Source organism: Alternaria triticimaculans, assembly GCF_023758025.1.
Source record: "Alternaria triticimaculans strain BMP 0046 chromosome Unknown scaffold_2, whole genome shotgun sequence".
Classification (NCBI taxonomy): Eukaryota; Fungi; Ascomycota; class Dothideomycetes; order Pleosporales; family Pleosporaceae; genus Alternaria; species Alternaria triticimaculans.
This window is the reverse complement of record NW_026055959.1, coordinates 157,102-183,223: the sequence shown is the minus strand read 5'-3', so window position 1 is coordinate 183,223 and position 26,122 is coordinate 157,102. Positions and strand designations below refer to the sequence as shown.

Here is a 26,122-nt window from a genome sequence, read left to right as displayed (position 1 = left end):
GGAGGCGGCTCCGATGCGATAGGTCCGAATTCTGGTGCCTGAAACGGTGACGAGTCGGCCTGTGGAGCAGCGCACGATGTCCACGACAAAGCACGCTCGAGACGCTAGCCTAGTATTACGCAACCCGTCTTTATTCGAGACTGGAATCCTGTTCTCCAAATCCTGCGCATTCAGTCCATTGCGTAGTGGCAACGGACAATGTGACGACCAGACGACGATAAGGCAAAAGTAATTTCGGTGCCGCATGATGATGAGTGCGGCTTAACGAACCACCGGCTTGTCATTTCTTACTACCGGAGAGCCTCCGTCTCACATGTTCGTGAAGTCCGAATGGAAACAGCCAGAAACCCACCAGGGATGCTTTACTTGAATAAAGCCGGAAACCAAGGGCCTCGTGTGACGCTTCAGTTTGCAGCAGCAATAAAGAAAGGAAGCTAAGGCTAAGCTTCTATGCACATTCCCGGTGCTTCCACGAACAAAGGAACTTTACCCCAGGTTGCGCAAATCTTCCGGCAGTAGGTCGCACTATGGAAGGTGGTTGTAGATTGCAAGGTTGTGTGGGGATATGAAGATGTGTGGGTGGAATGGTTAGCGACGCGGCCAAATAGATTGCAACTATGGGGTGCAGATGCTTCGAGAAGGAATGGCTTCGGGCCTTCATCTACACGTGCCGTGGGTGAAGTATACGAGCATATTGCACGCAATAATTTGGGGGGTGTGCGTGACTGTGAAGACGGTGCGGAGGGAGATGGATGCAGCGCGGCGTAAGGGCGTATTGGGTTTGGCTGACGGCATCTTACGACATGCTACATTGAACTTGTTTCGTGTCGCCACTGAGGTGCAGCGAGTGATACAGGTGGGTCGGTGAGAAGGCTAATATCAGCTTGTGCTACGCCGCGACTGCACGTCGGAGTTGGATGAGGCCGTTTACGCCTGCTTCAGAAGGGGGCAGAAGGCCGTGGAGGAGCGGCGCCGCCCTCTGAGACTGGTAGCGACGGCACAGCGACACAGGAACGAAATCCGGGCAGCTGTAAGACGACTGCAACACACTCCCCTGACTTGGGTCGTGAAACGATGGACGGCCCGCGGCTGATGGCTGAGTTCCTAGCGTAGGGGGGCGTGTGTCGGAGTGGGCACAATTAGCTCGGCCCCGATGCGGGCAAGCGTTCAAGGGGTCCAGAAGTGCGCTTGGCAGCTGCCTATTAAAGGGTCCGTAGATGCCACCTGTCCTCAGCGCCGCACAGCCCGGGTCCTAGTGATAATCACCCACTATGCCCACTCAGAGCTCCATCCTACATCGACTTCACCATGGCTCAGTACACCTTCGACTCTAGTCTCTTTTCCCAAACCATCAACAACTCCGCCATGACTTCCACACCACTTCCCCCACCATCAGTCGAGGCCATGCCTACTACTATCAAAATGGAGATGATCGAGAACTACGACCACTCACCCTCACCTGCACACCACTCGTCCAACTCGTCGGAAGCATCACAAACACCAGCGCCCGAGAGCAATGGCTCAAAACCCGTCAAGAAGCGCAAGTCGTGGGGGCAGGTGCTCCCCGAGCCCAAGACCAGCCTGCCTCCACGGAAGCGGGCCAAGACCGAGGACGAGAAGGAGCAACGGCGCATCGAGCGTGTAAAGCGCAACCGCCTCGCCGCCCACAACTCCCGCGAACGGAAGCGCCAAGAATACGAAGTCCTCCAGACCGAGAAGGACGAGCTCGAGGCCAACATGCAAGCCTACAAACAAAAGATGGCTGAGATGGAGGCCGAGCTGAGATATTTCCGCTCCAAGTACCCCGGCGAAGCACCTCAACCTGTCTTCGACCTCGCTACACCACCCCGCGACACCTTCGACACCATCTGCCCCGCGCAGATCCCCACCTCCTTCCCCAGCCCAGAGTCGATGGACTCGATGGACTCACCCCGTGACTCATCGTGCCAACCTGAGACTCCCCCATCAAGCTTTGAGGCTTCTCCCGAAATCGACTCGACACAATATCCTGCCGCGATATTGTGCGACCTGCCGTGTCAGTCGACTTCGGGGGCCTCTCTACGGGCGACCTGGGCCTACCTCTCTCTCTTCAACCTTACGCTCCAGTCGACGAAAAGTCTGTCGTCATGGAGAACTTCTTCGACTTCGACCCGTTCCCAAAGTGCAGTCCAACAACGACTGCCCCAATGGAACCCCCTTTTAGCATGGTCGATTCTTCTTCAGTCGATGCCTTCGGTCCAACATCCTTTGACCACGGTTCTTACTCAAACTCTTACGGCTTTCTTGACGGCTTTGATGCAAAGTTCAACGACTTGCAGAGTGCCTCTGGCGCAACTTCGGTTAGCGACGAGGCCCTCGCAGCGGGACAACTTTAGCACTGACGCCATCAAGAGATCCACCAAGGGGGCGAAGAAGCAAACCGAGTTGGTGGATGGTGGCTGTGGATCACGAATGATGAGGTCTTCCAGGCCTAGACAATTGGGTCGGCGTAAGGTTCGGTCATTGAGGTTAACAGGGGCACTGGGTTGGGAAAATATGGAGTGTGGCATCACTACCGGGCGTCGGACGGCGTCATAAGCGTGTACACTCTTGTAGCAACAGTTTCGTTTTAGACTTGGTAACCATTCTGGATATCGCTTCCTGGATAGGCTATGGCGGACAAAATTCACCAAGGGCTGGTGCCTTTATCTAGCCAAATACCACGATCTACCACTTCATTACTTCGTCCCATCGTGATGTTTCCTCAATGTTGTTGATGCTCTACCCTTTCACATGTGCTTTTTGTTGAGTACCAAAGTTCCCCACTGCCGCTCCACCAGGGCCACCGATTCTCCACGATTCTGCCCCCTTCCAGCTTCCCACGCTAAGCATCCCAACCCTTCGCTTCGGACTCCGGCTCAGCTGAGGCGAGACTGACTTCGCATGCAGGCTGACGCCAGCCGCCTCCACTCAAAACTACTTGCCCAGCAGCCACGATGACATGAGAACCAACTTATTTCTAGGTCGCCTAATGACGTGACCGGAGTACGTACACAGGGTCTATTCATAGGCCGTTACGGATGTTTGGCATCCGTGGACTCCGTCAATACGAATGGCGCAGTCATGTATCTTCACACGACTCAGCTCGTCCCGTACATAGACAGACCGACGAACGAACGTGAAATTCGGCCTCTTGCAATTGTGCGTCGATGTTCGCTTACCATGAGTCTACGGCGTAAGCCATCAACACCATTTTGGCGTCGCAGGGAACATGGCATGCGAGAACAGCATGTACACCGCACGAACATTCACACCGCGTTTTGGCCCCACCAACACAGGAATCTAGAACCACATGCTGTTAAGAAGATCGTCTTTGAGTTATTTGACTTCCATTCGTTACTTTCGTAGCTATCTAGGGGGCCCACGCCGCTTGCAAGCATGCAATGTAATGCAACGCAACTACCGATGTTACTCGCAAAAGTCCGTTGTCACTTGTAGATGTTACTCCCTTGCTTTGCTTTACTACCTAGCTAGCCGGACCCCTTGTTGGCACCGGGGATGTTCTCCCTAGAGGCCGAGCGCACGTCTGTCGCTCTTCGCTCTCGTGGTGATAGCTTATTTGGTGACTTGGTCGACAGGCGCGGGCTTGTTCGAGTCCGTGGCGGGGGCGCCTTGGCCGGTGTGGCCTTTCTTTGGTGCAAGGCCGCCGCCGGAGGCGTTCATGCCTTCGATAGCTGCGTCGTGTCAGTGCTTGCGTCTTTTGCAGTTATGTTTTCTTCCTTCGTTGTGGTTTGGAAAAGAGCTTGGGATGCGGAGAGGGGTAGGTGGGGCAGCCGGGTCGTACCTTCGCCCTTCTCGATTTCAGGCATGGGAGCGACGTTGTTCTTGGTGTGCTCGAGGGTTGACTGGTATCTGTTAGTCTCAAGCTTGAGATGTGCGATGGTAGATGAGGGTACGTACGTCTCCAGAGGCGCCGTGGACAGCGTCCTTGCCGACCTCGATGGGGCCGTTGTCTGAGGATCCGTCTCCGTTGCGAGGCATAATGAAGTATGTGAGTAAGGTTTGGTTGGTGTGGTAGTTGGGTTTAAGCTGGAAGTAAGAGCAGTGGAGGATTTGTGAGTGTGAGTATGAGGGGTAAGAAGTTCCTGTCGCGATCAATTTGTGTCATCGCGATGATGTATTTTGCTGTGATGTCATGGTGGAGAAACGTACCTGCAGAGCGGGTCACAATCACGTACAACACTGCCTCACGATCATCATGAGCTCGGGTTTGTTTAATGAAGACTTCATGAAAATAGGTAATAGAACCCGCAGTGGTGGCTGCATAGGCATGTGTCTGCAATGGCTCGTAGAGCAGAATTGCATGGCGTTCTTTGAATGATGCGTATGTAGCCCGGGCAACTCAGGCATCCTTGTGATACATCAAACCCTAGGAAAACTCTTCGAGAGACGGAAGCTCTGATTAGCATTTCTTTGTCGTCTGAGAACCGATTTCCTGTGATTAAGCCCTGTCATGACTTTCCAGGTGGTCCAAGTCCGATGGGTTCTGGAGTTGGATGAGGCACGGTACAGCCATATGACGAAACAGCTACGCTGGAAGCCAGCTGGGAAGTTGCCGGGTGCGGCAGGCATGGCTACGCAGATCTCAATGTCTGTAGCGGGCGCAACACCTGCTCTACATCAGACGACAGTGGGGCAAAATACGTCTGAGATATGACCGAAGTCATGCTGGAGAGCATCGAAAGTTCTTAACTTGAAACTGTAAGGAGTACCGTAATTATTGATTCTGTGTCAATTGGTAGGCCAAGAACAAGGCGACAGCTGCGAAATATGCTAAACATGCACATGCGACCAGAAGCCTATCTTGCGCTTCTGACCCATCCGACCACACCAACACTATATCCTACTAGCCCACCGACCCTTTCACGTTCCCTCTTTGCCTCCTCTTGCCACTTCCTCAATTCGCCCACAAGCTCAGGATCCTTGACCACGATGTCTCCATGTAGTCGCAGGAACACACTCATCCAAGCCTGCACCAGCTCGTAGTCTCGACGTTCTTGTAGTCTCGCGGTCAACGCCTCAATGAACGTTCGTAGCTCAGTGTAAGGCTCCGTCGTGTCAAGGGTGCGAATTGCGATGTCAGCGGCCGATGGAGGAAGGGAAGAGAGGTGGCTTAGGAGAGGTGTATATTGGCCAATCTCGGTCGCATGTGCGAGGTGACGGCTGAACACATCGGTAGCCGTGGCGGCGCTAGAACGCGAAGCAAGCGCGGAGCTGGAGATGCGAGACTTGGGGTCTTGGTCGAGTGGTGCAAGAGCAGTGCTGTCTGCTCCCTGGATTTGATTCTGACCAAGGGATGGGAGGAAGAAAGGGGCCTTCTCTGGGGCTTTGGGAGCTTCCTTGGGCTTGTTGCGGGCACGGATGACATCGAGATGTAAAAGTGTCTGCCAGCGAGACTTCGGGACCAAGCTGAGTGTTGTGATCTTGTCGCTGAGTTGGTCCATGACTGGCACTGTAACTTCGTCCTGATCTTCGTCTTCTGCCTGCTCTTCGGTCGCAGCGTCAACGACTGCGACACCACCCTCGCCAGATGCTGTCGGCGCATTCACTTCGACAACATCATTTTCTGTTATTTGGCGGGTTGACACATGGGTGAAGAGTGTTCGGTTTGTCCAAATGTGCACACCAACCTCGCCATCCAGTCCAGTAGCGAGGAACTCGCCCGAAGGTGAAAAGGCCACTGTGTTACACTTTCGGCGAAGTTTCATGGCGTCGATAAGATGGCCCGTCGGTAGGTCCCACACCCTGACTGTGGAGTCAGAGGCTGCAGAAATGATCCACCGGCCGTCGCTCGAAAATGTGTAGTCGAGAGTCTGCAACGCAGCATGGGACTTCGATGCCCATAGCTCTCGAATGAGTTTCTTGGTGGTAATGTCCAATACACGGATTGAGCCATCGTCACAGCTCAGTGCTATGAGATCACTATTCCGGTGGTAGCGTAGACCGTGAATCTTCGTCATGGGGTACCAGTCGATCTCGTGAAGTAAAATGCCGGTAGCAAAGTCCCAGAACTAAAAACGAGTTAGTATTGATCAGCAGTGGGAGAATTAGTTACTTACCTTGACTTTACCATCATCGGAGCAGCTTATCAGCGTACGGTTCAGGCCATCTACGGCAAGTCCAGTGATAGCTCCTTTGTGTTTGCCTTCGCCCTTTGCAAACTTCCGTGGCGAATCGTCTGCGAAGTCCATAGCCTCCTCGGCCTGTAGCTGTCGGAGTTTGTATTGTTTGGCTTCCGCCGGAGTGAGTCGAGCGGGAAACCTGCGACGGAATTGGCCAGACTGCAGGTTGTACATGTCAATGGAGCCACCAGCGGAACCAATCACTGCAAACGTGCCGCAGGACGAGATTGCGACACTCTTTACTTCTGTAGCGTCGCCTGTCTCGAATGCCCATCTACCAGCCCGTTTGCGCCCCCAGAACCAAGTTCTCGCAATTTTGTCACCAGCGTGTCCTGTGACAATGCTTTCCCATCCAGTCATGTTGACCTCTGTAGCTTTCTTGTCCTGACCCTTGACCTTAGATGAGTTGGTCCAGATGCCAGATACGCCAGGCATCGCGCCCATGCCGCCGTCGCGATTGAGAGAACAAGCCATACAGGTGATGGCTGGCGCTTTCAGGTCTTCCAACTTGATGTGGTGCTTGGAGGTCTCAGCGTTTCCGTTCAAGAGGCCCATCTTCTTCGCTTTCTTCTGGAGAGCACCCTGGCTGAGCTCTGTGCTTTGCCCGTCGCGTCGCAAACTCCAGCCCCACAAGCTTCGGTCTTGACTTGAGCTAAGCAGCCATTTGCCAACATCGTCGGAGCCGTCTGAATTGGACGGGAGGAAGCGAAGAGTCGAAACTGGCGCAGCATGGCCGCCACGGGAATGCAAGATGCGTGGTAGAGGCGAGAAGGGCGTTTCGTCGAATATCCATGTTTTTAGAGAGTTGTCCAAGCCACTCGACACAATCACAGCTTGTCCAGCGAGGAATTCAATCTTGCTGATGCCGCCACCTACGCCTCCACTGACAGCCGGGGGTGGGCCATGAGCTCCGCGCAGAGTACCGGTCTTACGACCGCCTTTGTTTAGGTCCCAGAAGGTGATGTCGCCGCTTTGAGTACTGGCTGTCGCCATGACGCCGTCTTCACGACCATCGTCGCCAGCACCCAGTCCGTCGGTCCTGAAGGAGATTGATGTCACTGGGTATTTCTGCGCGCCACCTGTGTTCAGGCGCATAACCTCCTTGTCGGCGCGAATGTCGTGGATTGTGATTGGGCCGGACTTGTATGCGATAGTGAGGAGGGATAAAGCGGGCGTCGGCTGTAGGGCGGTCACAGAGCCGAAGTCTGCGGCTGGCGGGAGAAGCGTGTATAGCAGCTTGGCAGTGCTGAGGTTCCAAATCTCGACAGAGCCGTCCTTCCGGCCGACGAATATCTTGTTCAGATATGTGGGCATGTTGCAGATGCAGCCGGAGAGGTCACTGGACGATGCGCCGTGGAGGGTCGTGTAATGCTCGCGGGTAGCTGTCCTCCAAACCTCGAGCTTGTACTTGCCGCATCCTACTATCCATTCTCCGAGGACGACCAATTTCCTGATGCGCTGTATGCCGCCGCGTGGTATCTCTAGCTCAGCAATCTTTTTCCCGCGCTGGTATACCCACACGCCGCGCTCGTGTTCTTTCTTGTAGCTTGACCAAGCTGCAAAGACAACCTTGTTCCATGCTACCGTTGCAGTAATCTCCTCGGGGGTTTGCGGTCGAGTTATGAAAACGAGATTGAGTCCGCGCTTCAGGTCGTACGTTTGGAGAGAGCGGCCGACCGAGGTAGTGATCTGGAAGGTCGTCTTGCCGAGCGGGAGTGCTGTAAAAGGAACACTTGTAGGCGACACAAGGCCAACAGTCTATCATGGAGTCAGTCGTGCGCGAGTGCTTGGTCGCGCTATGGAAGCTTACTCGGAACGGCGCAAATATCTTGGACTGACGGATCTGCGTTGCGACGTGCTTTTCACCTTCGTGCCGTGTCCTCTGACGCTTGGTCACTGGGCCGCTGCTGGCACTCTGCTGTACCTTGGGGCCTGCCATGTTGGGTGTAGGTTGGGAAAGGACGACCGGGGCGCATGCATCAACTGGCTGGTGTTGCAGCCGCGAACGCGACCAGAACTTTTTTTGCGGAGATGAGATGATCAGATAAGATTAGATTAGATCGCGTGACGGCGCCAAGCGATCGACTCAGGGTCCACCACCTTGCATAGCAAAAACAATAGCGACAAGTTTCCATGCTGTCTGGTGAATTATTCTCTACATTGTAGCTCATGTATACATCAGCGACAACGCGCTCTCAAGACATAGGGATTCGATCGACTATGACCGGCTTCATCTGATCGTCTTCTACAAACATGGGGACGCGGAACGGGGTATCCCCGAAGCCTGGGTACAAGTCAACCTGGGCGGGCGCTGTTCCGATGTGATGTGCAACACGTGGCGCGCGTGTAGCCTCGCTGCAGCCCGAAGGTGGACATCTAGAGCTCGAAACGGCACAGCATATGCAAGTCTGTCCATTAAGATCGTGGCATTCGACCATGCTGCCAAGTTGCGCTGAGTGACGTACCGTGTCGTGAAAGTGTTTCGCATTCTTGACGTCTAGAGACTCAACTTCTACTGCGCTCCGGAGAATGAAGACGTTGTGAGGATACTGTCGCCAAACATCTACTGTCCACTTCCCCCACGGCGCACGGGTGCAAGGCGTACCGCGAAACATGGAGCAGCCACTATCCCGCACAGCCAGTTCCGAGAGCACACGATCATGGCGACAGCTCTCCAGTGCGAGCGGCGCGTCCGCAGGCGGCCAAAAGGCAAGATCGAGCGAGCCTGAGACGGGCGGGCGCAATGTAGAGCGTCCCAGCGTGTCCGTCCCCTCGCTCGGTGCCGCAGCGATTCGACAGAGCTTGCCCGCACGCCGCCCGTCCAAGGCATCTGATAGCAGCATCTTTGAGTATTTTGGACAGGCCTGGTCTGGCTCCGCTCTCGACGACTCGGATGCCACGCCCACGCTAGAGAGCACCCGGGGAAGTCTTGCAAGCGCCCCAGTTAATCCTCTGCTGCTGCCGGATTCCTTCCGACAGCCGCGATCTGACGCGGGCACTGCAGCAACAGAGTCGAAGCGACTATCCATATCCTCATTCGTTTCTGCCATCTCCAATCGCGGATACAGTTGGAGTGGAAAAAGTTCCGTGGCGGGCTCAGAACCAGACGGTACGTACGTCATGGGCCATCACGGCCGCGCCATGAGCTTTTTCACATGCACACTCCAGACAGTCCAAGTTGACCCACTGACCCTACCCAGCCAGGATGGACAACCCACACGGCACCACGACGGCCACCTCGTCGCTCTCCGTCACTACCTCGAGCCAGAATGGCAGTCTCGGCACCAAAACCTCGCCCACGCAATTGCTCTTTCCCCAAGACCAGCCCGCCAACAGCCAGACGGCGAGCCCCAACACCGCCCCGGCCCACCCCGCCTCTCCCCACGCCGGGCAGCCCCCTCTGTCGACGCAGCCCCGCCGCTCAAGAAGCCGGACAGCCCAGAGACGCATCAGCGGAAGCACGGCGACCAGCAGCAGTCCGGCAAGCCGGGAGATGAGAGAGAAGAAGCCGACCAAGGGCATAATCGGCGTGTGTGCGCTCGAGTCAAAGGCACGTAGCAAGCCTGCGCGCAACATCTTCGGCAAGCTGGTGGACGAGTTTGAAGTCAAGATCTTTGGCGATAAGATCATCCTAGACGAGGCCGTCGAGAACTGGCCTGTCTGCGATTTCCTCATCTCCTTCTTCTCCGATGGTTTCCCACTGGACAAGGCAATTGCCTACACCAAATTGCGAAAGCCCTTCTGCGTAAACGACCTGCCCATGCAGCAGGTGCTGTGGGATCGCCGTCTGTGTCTTGGTATACTGGATAAGCTCAACGTTCCTACACCGAAACGTATTGATGTCAGTCGCGACGGTGGACCCAAGCTACCATCAGCCGAGTTCGCGAAAGCCCTGTACGAAAGAACAGGCCTGAGGCTGGAAGGACCCGAAGACGGCACTGGTGGAGGCTCCCCGGCACCGAAATCCGTTGAACTCATCGACGACAACAACACGATCCGCGTCGACGGCGTCACCCTTACCAAACCATTCGTTGAGAAGCCAGTGAGCGGCGAAGACCACAACATACACATCTACTTCCACACGAAAGATGGAGGCGGCGGCCGGAGGCTGTTCAGGAAGATCAACAACAAGAGCTCAGAAAAGGATGAAACTCTCGAAGTACCCAGGGGCATCCTTGAACCGACAGGCAGTTACATCTATGAGCAATTTCTCCAGGTAGAAAACTCTGAGGATGTTAAAGCATACACGGTCGGACCAACCTTCTGCCATGCCGAAACAAGAAAGTCACCTGTCGTGGACGGTCTTGTTAAGCGCAATCCTAGCGGCAAGGAAGTCCGCTATGTTACAAAACTCAGCGAGTCCGAGGCTGCAATAGCAGCCAAGATCTCAGAAGGTTTTGGACAACGAGTGTGTGGATTTGATCTACTGCGCACTGGAGACCAGAGCTATGTTATCGACGTCAACGGGTGGAGCTTCGTGAAAGACAACGGTGACTATTACGACAAGGCGGCCAACATTCTTAAGGAGATGTTTTTGAAGGAAATTGCGCGAAAACAACGCAAGGATGCCGCTCAACACGCGGCTGCAGATGCCCAAGCTGGTACAGATAGTGCTGGCAATTCTATAAAGGGCTCCTCGGGCCATCGCAAGACGCTTGGAAAGCTGTTCAAGAGTCCGAGCATGTCAAGGGTGGGCAACCATGCTCACAACCTCCAACATATGCGGCAGTCCAACACGATGCCTTCGTCACCTGACACATCACTCAGCTCTACGCCCATAGCATCCTCACCTAGTTTCGAGAAGCCCAACCCCGCCTCAGTACTAAGTCCCGCAACAATCACCACTACCTCTACCTCGACCCCAGAAGGGCCAATGTCGGAACCCGAGATTACGCTTCCGCCTGCCTTCGATGACGATGACGACCTGCATCTTGAACAGGAAAGGTCAATGTCGGAAGATCATCTGGAAGTGCCTCCTCCGGCAACTGCGGCGCAATGGAAGCTCAAAGGTGTCGTGTCAGTCATTCGCCATGCGGACAGAACCCCGAAACAGAAGTTCAAGTACACCTTCCATTCTAAACCATTCGTCGACTTGCTCAAGGGCCACCAAGCTGAAGTATTGCTGATCGGAGAGATAGCGTTGCAGAGCGTGAGTGATGCAGTCAAGGTAGCTCTAGATGAAGGTCTTGAGGATACCAAGAAGCTGCGCGAGCTGCAACTGTATCTGAACAAGAAGGGCGCTTGGCCTGGAACCAAAGTTCAAATCAAGCCCATGTTCCGCAAACGCCGAAAGGAAGAGTTGCTACCGGGAGAGACTCTACCCGAAGAGGTACCGGAAGCTCCAAAGCCAGAGTCAACAACTGCTGAGGGCACGGAAAACACTGCCGCTGCCGGCGACGACGAACCAGAGCTACTCAAGAACCGAAGCGATTCCATGTCTGGGGTCACATTGTCTCGCATCACTGCGCAAGATAACAACATGGTCCTTGATAAGCTCCAACTGATTATCAAGTGGGGAGGTGAACCGACGCATTCCGCTCGGCATCAAACGCAGGACATGGGTGCGAACTTCCGCAATGATCTTTTGTTGATGAACAGGGACGTATTAGATGATGTTCACATCTTCAGCAGTTCAGAGCGACGAGTGACCACCAGCGCACAAATATTCGGAGCGTCGTTCTTGGAGAAGGAGCAGTACCAGTCTGAACACATATCAGTACGCAAGGACCTTCTAGATGACTCGAACGCGGCAAAGGACGTTATGGACAAAGTTAAGAAGAAGCTCAAGACCTTGCTACGCGCAGGCGACAAGGCTCCGCCTCAGTTTGCATGGCCAAAGGACGTACCAGAGCCATACATTGTCGTTCGGCAGGTTGTGGATTTGATCAAGTTCCACCAGCGTGTCATGAACCACAACTTCAAGAAGATTGAGTCCGAAGCCATTTCTTCACTAGCTGCATTGAACTCTCCACCATCGGAAGGACAAACGTCAGGACAGTCCCAGTACACTAACGTCAATCACATCCAAACACGCTGGTGCTGTAATGAAGGACCAGAGTTGTTCAAGGAGCGATGGGAGAAGCTGTTCAAGGAATTTGGAGACGCAGACAAAGTCGACCCAAGCAAGATTTCTGAGCTATACGACACCATGAAGTTCGACGCTCTCCACAACCGCGCCTTCCTCGAATGGGTGTTTACTCCCGATGCCAGCTTTGTGGATGAAGACTCGGTTGCAGACGGATCGAAGCAGACCACACCCGACAATAGCTCAGCCAAGTCTATACCCGTCGGTCCGACACCGTCAGATGCCCAGCTTAAGGCGGAGGCAAAGGAGCAGAGCGCAGAGAAGACCCATGACCGCGGTAGCCTCTCCCACCGTATGGGTTTCAGGCGCAAGTCTGAGATTACCGTCAAAGCCCCAGCGCCTCCGTCCTATGTACACGAGTCTTATTTCAAGCTGTACTCGGGTCTGGGTACTGCAGCCTCCAAAGCGCAAACCGATGCGAGACTGGTCAAGCTGCGCGAGATGTATCACTTGTGCAAGGTTCTGTTCGATTACATTGGGCCACAGGAGTACGGTATCGAGAGTGAGGAGAAGCTAGAAATTGGCTTGCTCACATCGTTACCACTTCTTAAAGAGATTGTTGGAGACCTAGAAGAGCTGCAGGCGTCGGACATGCCCAAGTGTTTCTTCTACTTCACCAAGGAATCGCATATCTACACACTGCTCAACTGCATCCTGGAGGGCGGTATCAAGACCAAGATCGAACGCAATGCTATCCCAGAGCTCGACTACTTGTCACAGATCAACTTCGAGCTGTACGAATCGGAGAATGCTAGTATTGACGATAAGCCGCATACCTTCAACTACAGCATTCGCATTACTCTATCGCCAGGATGCCACGCCTTTGCTCCGCTCGATGTGTAAGTCAAATGATTCTACGCAATGCAATGCGACAATCGCTAACATGGGCAGACAACTGGACTCACGCCATATGATCGGTTTTGCACCACGTCGCAGTCTCACTCTCCACCAAGACTGGAAAGAAGTTCTCGAGACTCTTCGGGCAAAATTCCACACGTAAGCACAATGCACCTCTCTCGGCTTGCGCTAGAAACTCCCACTGACGTCGTCTAGTGTCAAACTTCCCAAATCCTTCGTTGCCATCGACCTCAGTGAGAAGGTGCCCGAAGCTTTTGAACGTAACAGCAGCGTGAAGGGCAAGGAGCACAACATGACGGAGAGCGAAGAGCGCGGCAGATCTGACGAGAGAGACGAAGATGCCTCTCACATTCCTATTGCTGATGCACATGGCAACATCATCAGCCCTGGAGAGATTGTGAGTCCGGAGCGCTTGGCGCTAAACAAGGAGATCAGCCCCGCCGGCTTACCGCCGCCAGCCATGGATGCCAAGAAAGAGTAGAGACGAGAGCGGTCATTCGCTTTCAGATTGGGAGGTTGTTTAAGCATTTCGCATTCGTTGCATGGACTGGTGTTAGTGGGTGGCGTGTGGAATCTGTACAGCATGTGGCTTCTACAGCAGTTTTAATCGCATCGCTAGCATTTTACTATGTCAAGCTGCATGCTGAGAAATGGACTCTGGCTCAGCCCCGTTCGGCGCTCGCAATCATCTTCGAGAATATCAAGCTCCATACTGCCATCTGTCTTGCCTGGAGCGCGTCCTTGTACATGGCTGGATACTGCCACTTGGGAACACTCCAAAAGAAGAACGCAAAAACCCATGTCCGTCCGATGAACGAACCGAACCAACTCTCTTTGACTGACTTCAGTTCTCTCTGAATACCAAATACAGGTAGGAAGTGTTGCGAGAAGATTGTCTCCATCAAACAGGCAGTGAAGTTGATCATGAACCACCAGACGTCCGCCCACCCATCACGACCTATCTGCCAACTGACAACCCCATGAGATACCCCAGAAAGCACAAACACGACAAAAGCAATGAACACTTCACACTCGTAAGAGTCGGAACGGAAGCTAAGCTGGCGAGCAAGAGTTCTCCCGATACACGTATACGGCTGAAGAGCAATCTTATGCCAGAACCGAGACCAGAATGCCCTCAGCGAAGTGATGGACGAAGGATTTCCAAAAAGCGGAGGCCAATCACAAGGACGGTCCAGGCCGATGCTGACAAAAAAACTGGCGAGGATGGCGTTGGATCCGTCTAGGTACACCACGCTTTGCCAGATCCAGAGGACCGAAACGTAGGCCCGGATCATCAAGTCTCGCGTGGAGATTTCGTGCCAGCGTCGGAGTAGCATTTGCTTCTCTTCAGAGACGTCCTCGGGATATATCTCGCCGAAGACTGCGCTGACGAGAGTGGGTAGGATTTCGAAGTTGATGTAGTAGTATAGCGGCAGCTTTACTAGTCGTAAGAACAAAAAGACCGAAATTGGCTGATCTTGTTTGTTTGAGCTGCTGGTAGTTTGCGGTTCCGGACCAACACCGATGAGTTGCGGATTACCCCACAAGCGATACGTTGCTTCCCAATGGTGTCGCAACCGAGGCAACCGACTGAGGGGTGGTGAAGTAGCAGGCAGGCGTGGAACGGGCCAATTTCGTATGTAAAGTAGACAGAACACGTGAGGGATGTTCAGCACCATGGCTTGGGTCCAGAGACTTGTTAGGCCGGGTATCCATATGAAGTGCGTGGAGGATGTGATGGATAGTGAGGCGAAGAGGAGGAAGAAGGGTAGGAAGCAGTATCGATGGGCTTGGCTGTGGCAGTGTAAAGCGAGGTGGAATATGAGGATTGAAGTGGCTAGGTAGAGGATGGGGGTGAGGAGATGGAGAAGCATGGTGGTGTGGTGTGGATGGGGTTGGTGGAGGAAAGAGCGAGGTCGTTCGGGGCTGTCTGCCTTCTTATCGGCAGAACATATTCGCAAGCTGACGTGGATAATGTCAGCATGCCTCAAGAGGCCACACAAATGGGAACAACCTGTCAGCGGGTAGGTCTGGTCACTGGATCTGGCCATGCAAGCGGAGGTTCATGCGTTAAAGTTGTGAGTCGCTTGAACATCCCGAGGTCTTCTTTATTGCAACCCCCACTTCGTCCCTAGTAGGTCTTATAGCTTTATTGCGGTTCAAGTGTCAAAGGAAGCCGACATCACATCATAGTCAACTAGAGCTTCTTGGCCAAGATTCTTTTCTACTTCAGTGCATGTACGTACAACCAAACGAGTGTGTGATCAACCGAAAAGAAAGCTACAACCGTTCAACGAAGATCACTTCCATCAAGAGCTTGAGAGTGAGATCTGGGCGTTACATCTAAGTAGGCCTGGCATCAAGCGCATCCTGAATAGCCTGAACGTCCTCGTTGGAAAGACCAGTGAAGGAGATCGAGTCAGTTCCCTGGGGTACAGGGTTTCCAGCGTTGAACTTGCCAGTAATGACAGTGGCCAAAGTCATGCACGCAGGGGGAATACCGCTGACGAGAATGACTGGAAGACATGACGTTAGTACATGAATATGTCGCAGTAATAGAGCAGATCGGACTTACCACCAGGACCGGTGCCCTCGAAAGTCACGTCAGCTCCCTTGAGCTGATCGGCGCAGTCTTGCCACGCGGTTCCAGTGCCGAATTCCTCATCCTGGCGCTTGGAGACGTAGCTGTGAAGTCCAGCCCAGTTGTCGCGGGCGTGGATGACCTGGGTGCCATCGCGGGCCCTCTTGCCGTTAATCGCAGTCACGACGGTGCCGGCGACGGTGCCAGCTGCGGAAACAGCTGCACTCTACATCATGTTAGTGTTGTCTCCATTCGTGGTAGCGAATAGATGGACTTACGGCAGCGCCAATACCTGCAGCGGTAGCAGCAGGAATGGCGGCGAGGAAGGGCGCGGGGCAGTGCTGTGCCAATGCCAAAAGGGCAATGGGAGCAATGAGGCTTTTGGCGTTGGAAAACATGTTGATGATGTTGGGTTGAAGAGTTTTTTGCTGGACTTGTTGCCTTGAATGATGAGGAGATGTGCGTGCTGGAAACACAGTTGTACGGTGGACCAGGCAGACTTTATACCTGGCCTGCCTTCCTGGATGTGATATCTCCAAGAGCTCGCCTTCAAGTTATCCGTCAGTTCTGATCGAGAAGCTTACTTGCATGTAAGACAGGTGCTTTGTTTAGTGCAGCAAGTGGGGGCTGTTTAGTCAAAATGCTTCGTCGATGAGGCGATTTGATGATTGCGACCTATCAAAGATGGAACGGATGAGCCTTTGAGACCATCCACCCGTATCCATGACTTTGAGAGATGATCGTCGGACGCCCAAGCCTTGGGCCGTGCAGAATGAGGTGAAACATTCTCGAGATGCCTTTCCGGTGAGGCATTATCCAGACGGGCATCAACTTGCGTGATGTGATTATTTCTTACCATCCTTGGTGGATCTCGCGTAAGAGAATCGTATCATAGTCGTGACGCAGGACTTCCATGGTGATAGCGGCAGTAGGGGAGATGGGACCGAGCTGTATCTCTTTACCAATGTAAGTCTTAACAAGCTACACGGCGGTTGCAGCACTTGCATTTTGTGTGCAAATCACTATGTTTTGCTTGGATACCCATCAGTTGCGCAGCGTCGATGCCTAGGTACCTTCGAGTGGCATCTCGATGCTCGGTTGACAAGCGTCTCATACGTCCAATCGGTGTTGCCGCGAAGTATGTCATCTCATCAGAATAGTATAACCGACTGTCGTTCAGGTAAAGGACCTGTCTTACATGAGTACAGTTCGGCAATTTCCTTGGGTTAGTACGCACAAAAGTAACCCCCTACAAGATCTATGATCATGTATCATCTTACGTTGGAGGTGTCTGATGCGCCCCAACCTACCACTGAACAGGCCATCAAATTTATCCATGGCATCTACATGCGTATACGAGACACACAGACTTGTGCAAATGTTATGGCCAAGACTGAACTGGTACGCTGACATTCGGGCTTGCGGAGAACACAGATACCGAGAAGTGAAGCAAGAGGTGAGCTACTATTGAGCTAGCCGGCAAATATAACAGCAACTACGAGCAACAGTATGAGATATTTTGCCTCAAGGATCTTCTGAAGTGCAATGGAAACCCATCCAAGGTATGGTATGTATCCAACGACCAGGCCCATGACCTCGTCCCTCCTTACAAAGGTCCGTCCATCAGGATACATGGAAACGTCATCGACTTCATTATTGTCACCCTTGGTGACTATGAACTGCCTATGTTACGTTAGATGTGATATCGCTACACCAAAGCTGTGAGAATATTTTTACCCTGGCGAGGGATGATTTTCATCTCCACCAATGTCAGAGACCTTGATCGCCCGATGAACCATCGGCAAAGCTCTGCCAGCAAACCATACGACTGGTATTTCGCCAGCTTGGATGTGGTTGCTCCGATTGGAGAGGAAGAGCAAATCCCCTCTATGAAAAGCGGGTGCCATCGACTCCGAGATGACACATACCATTGGCACTGAAGAAGCGGTAAGAGCCGAAAGCCCTTTCCACACCATCAATGGTGTGCTCAAAGTGGACAAGATGGGTAAGAGGCGCAGCAAGTAGCAGCGTAATCGTCCGCTTTGGGATTGCTTGGCCGTTCGTCGAGAAGATGCTGGCATCTCCATCATCCAATGCCAGCGGTTGATGAGGAAACGGGTTGGCGATCACTTGCTCGAGGATGTGCGTATCAGGATGGAGCTGGAGTTGCATACCAGAATGAAGCGGTGGCAAGAACATGATGTACGAAACGCCCAGAGTTATTGTACTTGCTCATTCCCGAGAAGTGATGAGCACGATAAATCAGGCCGTAGTCTGAGGTGAAATCGCTGACTCATTTCCGTTTCCGGTACCCGCAGGTGGTATGGATATGGCGTAGCTAGAGAATACCATCACCATAATGGAGAAACTAGAACAAGGATTGGATTGAGAATCCCGATTTGGGCGAGACACCGGTGCAGTGGTATTCTCCGTCTCCAGACAAGATCTGCGTTGAAGCACAAATAGGAAAGCGTCTGGGTAAATGCAGCTGGCAGCCGGTCAGCGTGACATGGCTTGCAGCAACATGAAATTTATAATCACCGAGACATTACCCTTGCACTATCCTTGATACCAGACGCATGCCGCGAGTTCAAGTCGTCTGCCGAGGAGGCAACAAGAGGTGTATGTGGATAATTCTGCCCTGGCGGCTTATGCCGAGACCACGTGCTGATGGACAAGCGGTCCAGGCAGCGGTTAAACCCGATCACGATGCTTCGAGGGGTTTCTTGTGTAAGGGATGACATCGCAGATCGCGTATAGCGAGTCACATTGTCTTAGCCAAGAGTTGCTGAGTTGCGCAGTTAGTTCTTATGGTGCATGCGAGTTCCGACCTGCATTCTTCTCATTCTTCACCGAGGGGTTGATGAGGCCTGCCCATCTGTCTTTCGCATTGTTCAGCTTTTGCGACTGTGAATTTTCGCACCCAGCTCACCCCTGAAACCTTTCGAGATCCATTGTTCAGTTGGCAGTCGACATGGCAGCAGTTCTCGAGTTCTGCTCACTTCCTTTCAAGATCTCTGATGCCCCCATCGCGAATGAAGAGACCAGCATCTATGTCAGATGCCACGATCGGTTGTTCTCAAACGTCACCGTTGTGGATGAGAAAGGCCAAGAGCTCTTCGTTGGAGGAGGACCTGGGCCAATGAAGTCGTGGTCATGGCGTCGACAGGTGAAAGACACTTCAGGTGTGCCGATCTTCGACCTACGACATCACGGGTCGGCAATGAAGAACCTCTGGACGGTGGAAAGTCCAGATGGTCAGCGCATAGCGGAGCTGAAACATGTCTCTTCTGGCCGCCGATCGGATCTTGATATGGTCGTTCCCACCGGGAAAGACAAGGAAGACGACGTGGTGCTGCAGGTTCGACAAAAGGACCAGAGCGCAATTACGACTAGGGTATTCTCCAAAGACGTCTGTATCGCCGAACTGCTGTTGCAGGAGTCGAACGATATCTCCAACCTCAGTCAAGTTGACAGAAGCTCTTGGAAGGTTCGGATTGCTGGTGGTGTAGATCCAGCAGTGGTAAGCCATCTATCGATCTTGGACATGGACTGAAGCTAATCAGTGATTCAGATCTTGATCGTAGCTCTATGCCGGGCTGAGATGCATCATGTATGGAGACAGTAGTACCTCATCTGAGAGCATCGTCGCTCGAAGTGTGGAGATCGTGAGGGGCTCGTTGTCGGGAAAGCATCAAACTGGCCATGGCGTTTCGCTTGCGCCAGGGTGTTTGTGAGGCCTTAATGTTCCTTCAGACCCTCGTTTCGCTGCACTGCATGAGATGCAACCACCTACGTAGATAGTGAACGACGGCTTAGCCTAGTCAGTGAAGTCTACCAGCCTGGTCACTCATTTACCAATTCATCGTATTTACTGGAGAGCTCCTTCTTAGTTGACAAGTCGTGTATTTGCAAATTTCGTCGTAGACGTTTGTCGAGCGTTTGTTGGGCGAGGTGAGTCAGATGGATCGGAATCAGGTCTCAGAATGATCGCAGGCGTGCCATTAGTCCTTCCTACTCTTCAATCGCATAACAATGCGACTTGTTGCGATGGACTTTTCCTTCTTGGCCATATATCTACGCGCGATGTCTACGCGCGTAGACCTGACTGGACAGGCGACACACCTATACTCAGAAGACGTTTCGCTGCCAGCCCGAAGATCTCGTGAAGAACGAGGGCGTGATGAAAATGCTGAACAGTCGATAATCGCGCACTTTGGATGAAGGAGGAGTTTAGAAGGGTCTCAGCAGGCGATAAGAAAATGACCTTCGAGGATAAGATGGTCCGAGCATAGCTCCGGTTTTTAGCCCACCTTGAACTAGCAACCCCGGATCTCCAATACAAGCTCGAAGCTGTAGTGGAGTCCACTTGTTCCATTTGAGAATGTGTAAACTACTCTACATCTAGGCGCTGAAGGCTCATAGCATTGCTGATTGACAGCTTCGTGTTCAGAATGGCATGGTTTCGGTTCAAATTCACATTTTCGAAAACACGACCGTGCGCCTTCCTGCCTTCAGTAACCACTCCTCAACCAGCTAAACTCGAACTAGACCGATTTGCTCTCTCCTCGTGGCACAAACACTAAAGTGAAGAAGATAATCTGGTCTGCGAACTTTACAACATGCCGACCTCCAATATGTTGTTGGCTGCCATCACTTACTGGCGCCCACCGTCGCCTACTCCTTATCGCTTGAACAGTTTGAAGCGCGCGATCAAGATCCGCACGGCTTACCAACAAAAACCATTCCAGAACGCCAAAAACCGTCAGCTTCGGCATAACGGACATCATCCTGTGAGGTCACCTAACAACAGTTGTTCGCCCTAAGCCAATTGCGCCAGTCGCAATCTTAATCACGATCGTCTTCTATGTATTTCTCCGAAAACTCCGGCCCCTAAGCCTCGCCGAGGCCGGTTTTGATAGCATCAAGAGTCTATAATCTTACTGTTGAGGTCTCTGGCGACATTTAGAATGAGCTGCATTGCACTTGCCATTATCTATCTGCTAAGGCGCCGGGGGTCGAAGTATTGGAGGCAATTATTGTAGACCTCGGGAGGAGGCTGTCGGTGATCAAAGCTCCTACGGCGAACGCTCTGTCCTCTCACTTCCAAAGTTTACTCACGAAGTGTTAACTTGTGGGCTTCCGGTGATGCCCTTACCGTGTTTAAGTTTTTGCGTTTGCAGTCCGCATTAGGTGGCGTGCGGCAACCTACGTGGTACAATGCTCGCCCAAAGTCATACAGTGCTCGGCATTCATATTGTTTGACGAGGGTGATTGAGTTGGTTACCCTAAACTCATCAACGTCCCCAACGGCACTTTCCTGCACCGTCTCAAACCTGACGACGTGCTGGTATCGACTTGGGCTTATTCGGGCCGTGCTCGGGTATGAACAGAACGCGGCGGTCGCTTTCGCGACAATGGAGTGCGCCTTTGGTTCAGATTAGTGCCTGCCCAGGTGGTCTTGAGTCGGGCTGGTACGCCAGTACCAATCAGCAGTCTCTCCAGCAATTGAGCCGATCCCCGGCTTACTTCCGATCTTGGCCCAACACGGATCTAAAACAGGGACGTGCGCACCGGATTTGGGATCAAGCATGTGGATCGGCTTGTCTGTGGAGAAGTCTGCCAATCGGGAAGTCAAATGGTGGAACGAACCGCCAATCAGGTAGGGACCAAGCATGCTTCAGCTGTAAATTGGCAGCCATCGTAGGTCTAGGTCTCTCTCAGGGCGCTGCCACAGGCCGGCGGATACTTCAAAACCATGCTTCCCCTCGCGGATTCCGTCGCGTATCAGTCTAAAGCAAACCTCGTCGTTAATCACACTTCACAGTCGCTTTCAAGTAACCAAACTTTGCCAACATGCGCTTCTCCATTATCGCCGCTGCCGCTGCATTGAGCTCTACAGCTCTGGCCCAAGGTCTTCTTGACCAGATCCCGCAATGTGCTGTGAGTTATTGACCATAACTACCGGCGAACGAAAGCTAACGAAAACGCAGCAAGCCTGCTTCGGTGGCAACTTAGGCAGCTGCGGTGCTACTGACATTGCATGCATTTGCGAGAGCAAGATTATCGACGCTGTGTCTTGCTGTGTGTTCGCTACTTGCTCACAGTCGGATATCGCTGGTATGTCGCTTGCCATTTCGCGTCCCGTGCCAGCTAACAACTATCACAGCGACCACTCAGTTCGGTGTCGAGATTTGCAAACTTCAGAACATCGACGTCAACACCCAACCCTCATGCCCGTCTGGCAGCGCGACAGCATCTGGCAGCGCAACACCGTCTGGTAGCGCGGCCCCGTCTGGCAGCGCGACCCCTTCTGCCGGCAACTCCTCTGTCACACAAGTGTCTGGCACCGCCTCCATGACCCCTTCAGGAAGCGCCTCCGCCACTTCAGCATCAGCGGCTGGCAACACTGGAGCAGCGCCCATCCAGACTGCAGGCGCTGGAGTCGGTCTTGGACTTGCCATGGTCGGACTGCTCGCTGCTTTGTAGGAGAACACTGTTATCACTGTACGCTGTTGGATACTTGCCCAGCGCCCGTTGTTCGAACGGCAGCCCCAGCCATGCACCTGACGCGTCGTGTACCAGACAACTTCCCGACTTGCGCCTCAAGAAAACCTTCTTGCAAACATCGATTGTCCACACCGAAGACATGGCCTGGTTTATTTGTAGTGTATTTCCACAGTTTGGAAACTTCTTTGTTTAATTTCATAATCTATTTCGGCATTTACAACTGTTAGTAGATCTGGAGCATTAGTGCTAAACTGTAATAACAAGTGACTGTGGATGTATCCTCTTTGGAGACATTTAATTGATGTATCCCCTCAAAGGGAGGTGCTATGAAACTACATATATCGATGATACCAGGCTGGAAAGCCTGTACGGCTTGTTTGGCGTGAAACCACCGCAACTCTCTTACTTGAGAACGCGATGGTAATGATTACAATCTTCCAGACGCACACATTGACTGACTCCATCTTTTGTTTGCGACTGCACGACGTGCTGCGGGATAATCCAGCTGATCCGCCTAATCCCGTGCCCGTGCGGCTTATTCTTGAACATTCGAAGTTGAAGCCTTGTCGGCCCCTAGTCGGGACGCGCTCGGCCGCTACTATTTGCCATTAGCTACCTTCCACCGAAGCATGTTCAGCTCCCGCGGCCCATTGGACGATCTCCACACCCCAGATCGTCGACCCTTCAACATCCCCGGCATCCATCACTGTCAGCCTTCATCATCAGTCCTCACTTCCAGCCTACTCCGTTTTTCCCTTACATTTTTTTTTGCGCATGCATTCCACGTAGCTATTGCGACGCTCTACCGCACTCAGCACTCATAAGGTCGTGCGACAATGGGTCTCGGCATCCTCTCTGACCATGCGCTCGAACAGGTCCCTGGGACCGCGCAGGTATTGGAAGGCGAGCAGCGGAGGGAAATCGAAAGAAATGCAGGAACTATCATAGGGAGGTCAGGCTTGAAGTACGACAAAACTGGGACAATACTGCTTGTTCCGCAGCCGAGTGATGATCCGAATGATCCGCTTGTACGTCTTTCAAACGTCCCATTCTGGCACAAAATCTAGGCAAGTGCACATAGTTGACTGATACTCCAGAACTGGTCGCTTCGTCGTCGCGACATCATTCTCCTTCTTCTATCCTCCATATCAGTCATCGCAAGCACCCTCTCTCCCATTCTTGCCGCCAATACTGTCTCCCTCGCCATTTACTTTGGTCACAACCTAACCGACATGGCTCTATTGACCGGCTACCACCTCTTGGGTGTCGGAGTCGCAGGCTTTCTTTTCGTGCCATCAGCGCGTATCTGGGGAAAACGACATGTGTACATTCTAGGAACTGTGATAGTCGTGGTGAGTTGTGCGTGGGGTGGCGCGATAGGAAACAATTATGCTGGGTTTCTATGGGCGAGGGTGTTTCAAGGCGTGGGCCTAGCGCCATTCGAAGCGCTCGTCAATGGTGAGTTCAAGCGTGGATATCCTTGAATCCTACTTGAAGCATACACTAACTTTGTATCTCGATTAAAGCCAGTGTTGGCGATATGTATCACGTCCACGAGCGCGGAGTCCGTATGGCGCTGTCAAACTTCGCCGTCTTTGGAGGCGCGTTCCTTACCCCAGTTTTGGTAGGAGTGATTGCAGATTCAATCGGATATCAGTGGACATTCTATTTTGTCGCCATATTCTCGGGGATCATGCTACCGCTGATCATACTCTTCTGCCCGGAAACGGCGTTCAGGAGGGAAGAGAAATTTGACACCGACACTATGGGGAACTTACTGGTTAAGGATGGAGAAGAGATGAAAATCCTGGGTAATAGGGGGTCGAGTAGCACATCTGCTGAACACGAAGCAGCTGGAAACACGGATGAAAAAGGAGCTGGAAACTCTGCGGACCAACGTTCGGTGGGCGATTCGCCACGCAAGGTTACTTTTCTCGAAAGTATGAAGCCGTTCAATGGGCGGAAAACAGATGACCGGTATCTGCACCTCCTTCTGCGGCCGTTCTCGCTGTTCTTGCATCCGGGTATACTGTGGGCCTGTCTCATCCAAGGCAGTCTAATCGGTTTCACGGTCCTTATCGGTGTTGTGCTTGCAGCAATTATGCTTGGCCCACCGCTTTGGTTTGGAGAGAAGGAGACAGGATACATGTAAGTTGATACATTCCGTTCATGTTTTGCACCTACATGTCCTAACCCCATCAAGGTATACAGGCGCCTTCATCGGTGCACTCCTCGGCTTCGCCCTCACCGGTCTGATTAGCGACTGGTCCGCCAATCTGCTCACACGTCTCAATAACGGCGTCTACGAACCCGAGTTCCGCATGGTGCTCGTGATCCCACAACTCATATTAGGTTGTGCTGGTATCTACGGCTTCGGCTGGACCAGCGCAGATACGGCGAAGTACGGCTGGTTTTGGCCAGATTTCTTCTTCGCGCTCGTAGTTATGGGTATGGTGTGTGGTGCTGTCGCCAGTGCGCTATACATTGTCGATGCGCATCGTAAGTCTCCGAGACCACTCCATGCTTTGAGATACTGACGTATATAGGCGGCATGTCCATCGAAGCTTTCACGTGCCTCCTCGTTTTCAAGAACGTGTTCTCCTTCGCCCTGACGTTTAAAGGCTTCGACTGGGTCGTTGAAGCTGGACGGCGGAGTGGGGTAGGTGGTGGTGGGGGAATCAAGACCCTGTTTATCGCCGTCGGGAGTGCGCAGGTCGCTGTTTGTGCGTTGACGATTCCGATGTGTAAGTCTCAGAGAGAAGGTGAGACGAGGGCAGTGGCTAATCCGTGCTTTGATAGATATCCTCGGCAAGAAGAACCGGAGTTTCTTCCACCGCCACAATGTTTTCTTTGCGGTAACGGATTGGGTGGCGGATAAACTGACATTTTGGTAGGAGGTTGTCACAAGGCCATTGTTGGAGGGGATCGCTTGGGGTGTATTAATGTGGACTTCGATTCCTGCACTGTCGTTTACTATGTTTGTTTCTATACTCTGTTGTTCTTGTCGGATTAGAGCCATCTATCCCTGTCATCACCGCATTGATTCTGCTTCGGTTACGTGAGGTCTTGGGTCACGTTATAAGCCAGAAAAATCTCTGTCCTTTCACATACGACCATAGGACACTGAGAATTAGGCTTCCCGTCCGCTCAGCCATATACAAGCAGTGTACCGGCGGATTAGTAGTTAGGTGGGTGACCACTAGCGAATCCCCGCTGTTGTATGTTTTTGCTCTTTTTTGCACCATTGTGGTGGTGATTTTTTTTTTTGCGCGCGTCCGCCCCACCAGCCCAAGACCCACCACGAAGCTCTCAAGCGCGAACACCACTCATCGTCCACCAAGCTACCGAGATACCAGTTATCGCAATGAGGATTTCTAAAGCATAGGATTTCTTAGGAGCAGTGGTTTCCTCGGTCTTGTGGGACGTAGCATCTTGCCGGTGTGCACTTTGTCGATGTTGAGGGGCCCGTCGTTTCTTTTTGTGAGAGAATGCAGGCTTTGGAAGAAGAAGATGATCGCGTTGTTGTCGCCCTGAAGTGGGTTGCTCTCTGTCTTTCGCGTTCGAACCTGAGGGGGCATTTCGCGAGGGAATTCTAGTTGTGTGCATTGGGGGAGAGATATTCGGTAACGCTGCTTCGCCAGGCTGTTCGTCTGGAGTGGCCGTCTCTATGGGTCGTTCTTTTCTAGCTTTGAACTTTTGCCACCTGCGCTCTTCGGCTTCGTTCCAATGGCCACCTAGGAGCGTTGGCGCACCATCGTTCTTCTGGAACACGTATGGACCGAGCGTAGTTCCATCTGGTGCACAGCGCACTTTGGGTGCCCACTTTGGGTGCTCGGCGTCAAGATAGGCGACATCCTTACCCTGGTGGTCTTTGATAGTGCCTAGAGATTTCGGGTTGTCACTACCAAACGCAAGGGTATAACCATC

At 52.8% G+C, this 26,122-nt stretch overlaps 7 protein-coding genes across 7 annotated transcripts; 4 read left to right on the top strand and 3 right to left on the bottom strand.

Moving 5' to 3' along the window:
* Positions 1 to 1,308: 1,308 nt before the first annotated feature.
* J4E78_001747 (uncharacterized protein) lies at positions 1,309 to 2,375 on the top strand (the record flags this gene model as incomplete). The annotated part of the gene is made up of 2 exons (XM_049362401.1): positions 1,309 to 2,035; positions 2,107 to 2,375. The coding sequence occupies 2 exons, from the start codon at positions 1,309 to 1,311 to the stop codon at positions 2,373 to 2,375; spliced, it is 996 nt and encodes a 331-aa protein (XP_049224993.1).
* Positions 2,376 to 3,594: 1,219 nt separating this feature from the next.
* On the bottom strand, positions 3,595 to 4,236 carry J4E78_001746 (uncharacterized protein; the record flags this gene model as incomplete). Its single annotated transcript, XM_049362400.1, has 4 exons — positions 3,595 to 3,713; positions 3,824 to 3,884; positions 3,940 to 4,068; positions 4,231 to 4,236. The coding sequence occupies 4 exons, from the start codon at positions 4,234 to 4,236 to the stop codon at positions 3,595 to 3,597; spliced, it is 315 nt and encodes a 104-aa protein (XP_049224992.1).
* Positions 4,237 to 4,838: 602 nt separating this feature from the next.
* Positions 4,839 to 8,100, bottom strand: J4E78_001745 (uncharacterized protein; the record flags this gene model as incomplete). Its single annotated transcript, XM_049362399.1, has 3 exons — positions 4,839 to 6,050; positions 6,099 to 7,919; positions 7,972 to 8,100. The coding sequence occupies 3 exons, from the start codon at positions 8,098 to 8,100 to the stop codon at positions 4,839 to 4,841; spliced, it is 3,162 nt and encodes a 1,053-aa protein (XP_049224991.1).
* Positions 8,101 to 8,774: 674 nt separating this feature from the next.
* J4E78_001744 (uncharacterized protein) lies at positions 8,775 to 13,585 on the top strand (the record flags this gene model as incomplete). Its single annotated transcript, XM_049362398.1, has 4 exons — positions 8,775 to 9,270; positions 9,362 to 13,085; positions 13,138 to 13,242; positions 13,300 to 13,585. The coding sequence occupies 4 exons, from the start codon at positions 8,775 to 8,777 to the stop codon at positions 13,583 to 13,585; spliced, it is 4,611 nt and encodes a 1,536-aa protein (XP_049224990.1).
* Positions 13,586 to 15,447: 1,862 nt separating this feature from the next.
* Positions 15,448 to 16,083, bottom strand: J4E78_001743 (uncharacterized protein; the record flags this gene model as incomplete). The annotated part of the gene is made up of 3 exons (XM_049362397.1): positions 15,448 to 15,620; positions 15,680 to 15,911; positions 15,964 to 16,083. The coding sequence occupies 3 exons, from the start codon at positions 16,081 to 16,083 to the stop codon at positions 15,448 to 15,450; spliced, it is 525 nt and encodes a 174-aa protein (XP_049224989.1).
* A 5,458-nt stretch (positions 16,084 to 21,541) lies between these two features.
* J4E78_001742 (uncharacterized protein) lies at positions 21,542 to 22,174 on the top strand (the record flags this gene model as incomplete). Its single annotated transcript, XM_049362396.1, has 3 exons — positions 21,542 to 21,628; positions 21,679 to 21,805; positions 21,855 to 22,174. The coding sequence occupies 3 exons, from the start codon at positions 21,542 to 21,544 to the stop codon at positions 22,172 to 22,174; spliced, it is 534 nt and encodes a 177-aa protein (XP_049224988.1).
* An 857-nt stretch (positions 22,175 to 23,031) lies between these two features.
* On the top strand, positions 23,032 to 25,089 carry J4E78_001741 (uncharacterized protein; the record flags this gene model as incomplete). The annotated part of the gene is made up of 6 exons (XM_049362395.1): positions 23,032 to 23,223; positions 23,293 to 23,653; positions 23,722 to 24,343; positions 24,399 to 24,694; positions 24,742 to 24,939; positions 24,995 to 25,089. The coding sequence occupies 6 exons, from the start codon at positions 23,032 to 23,034 to the stop codon at positions 25,087 to 25,089; spliced, it is 1,764 nt and encodes a 587-aa protein (XP_049224987.1).
* Positions 25,090 to 26,122: the final 1,033 nt, after the last annotated feature.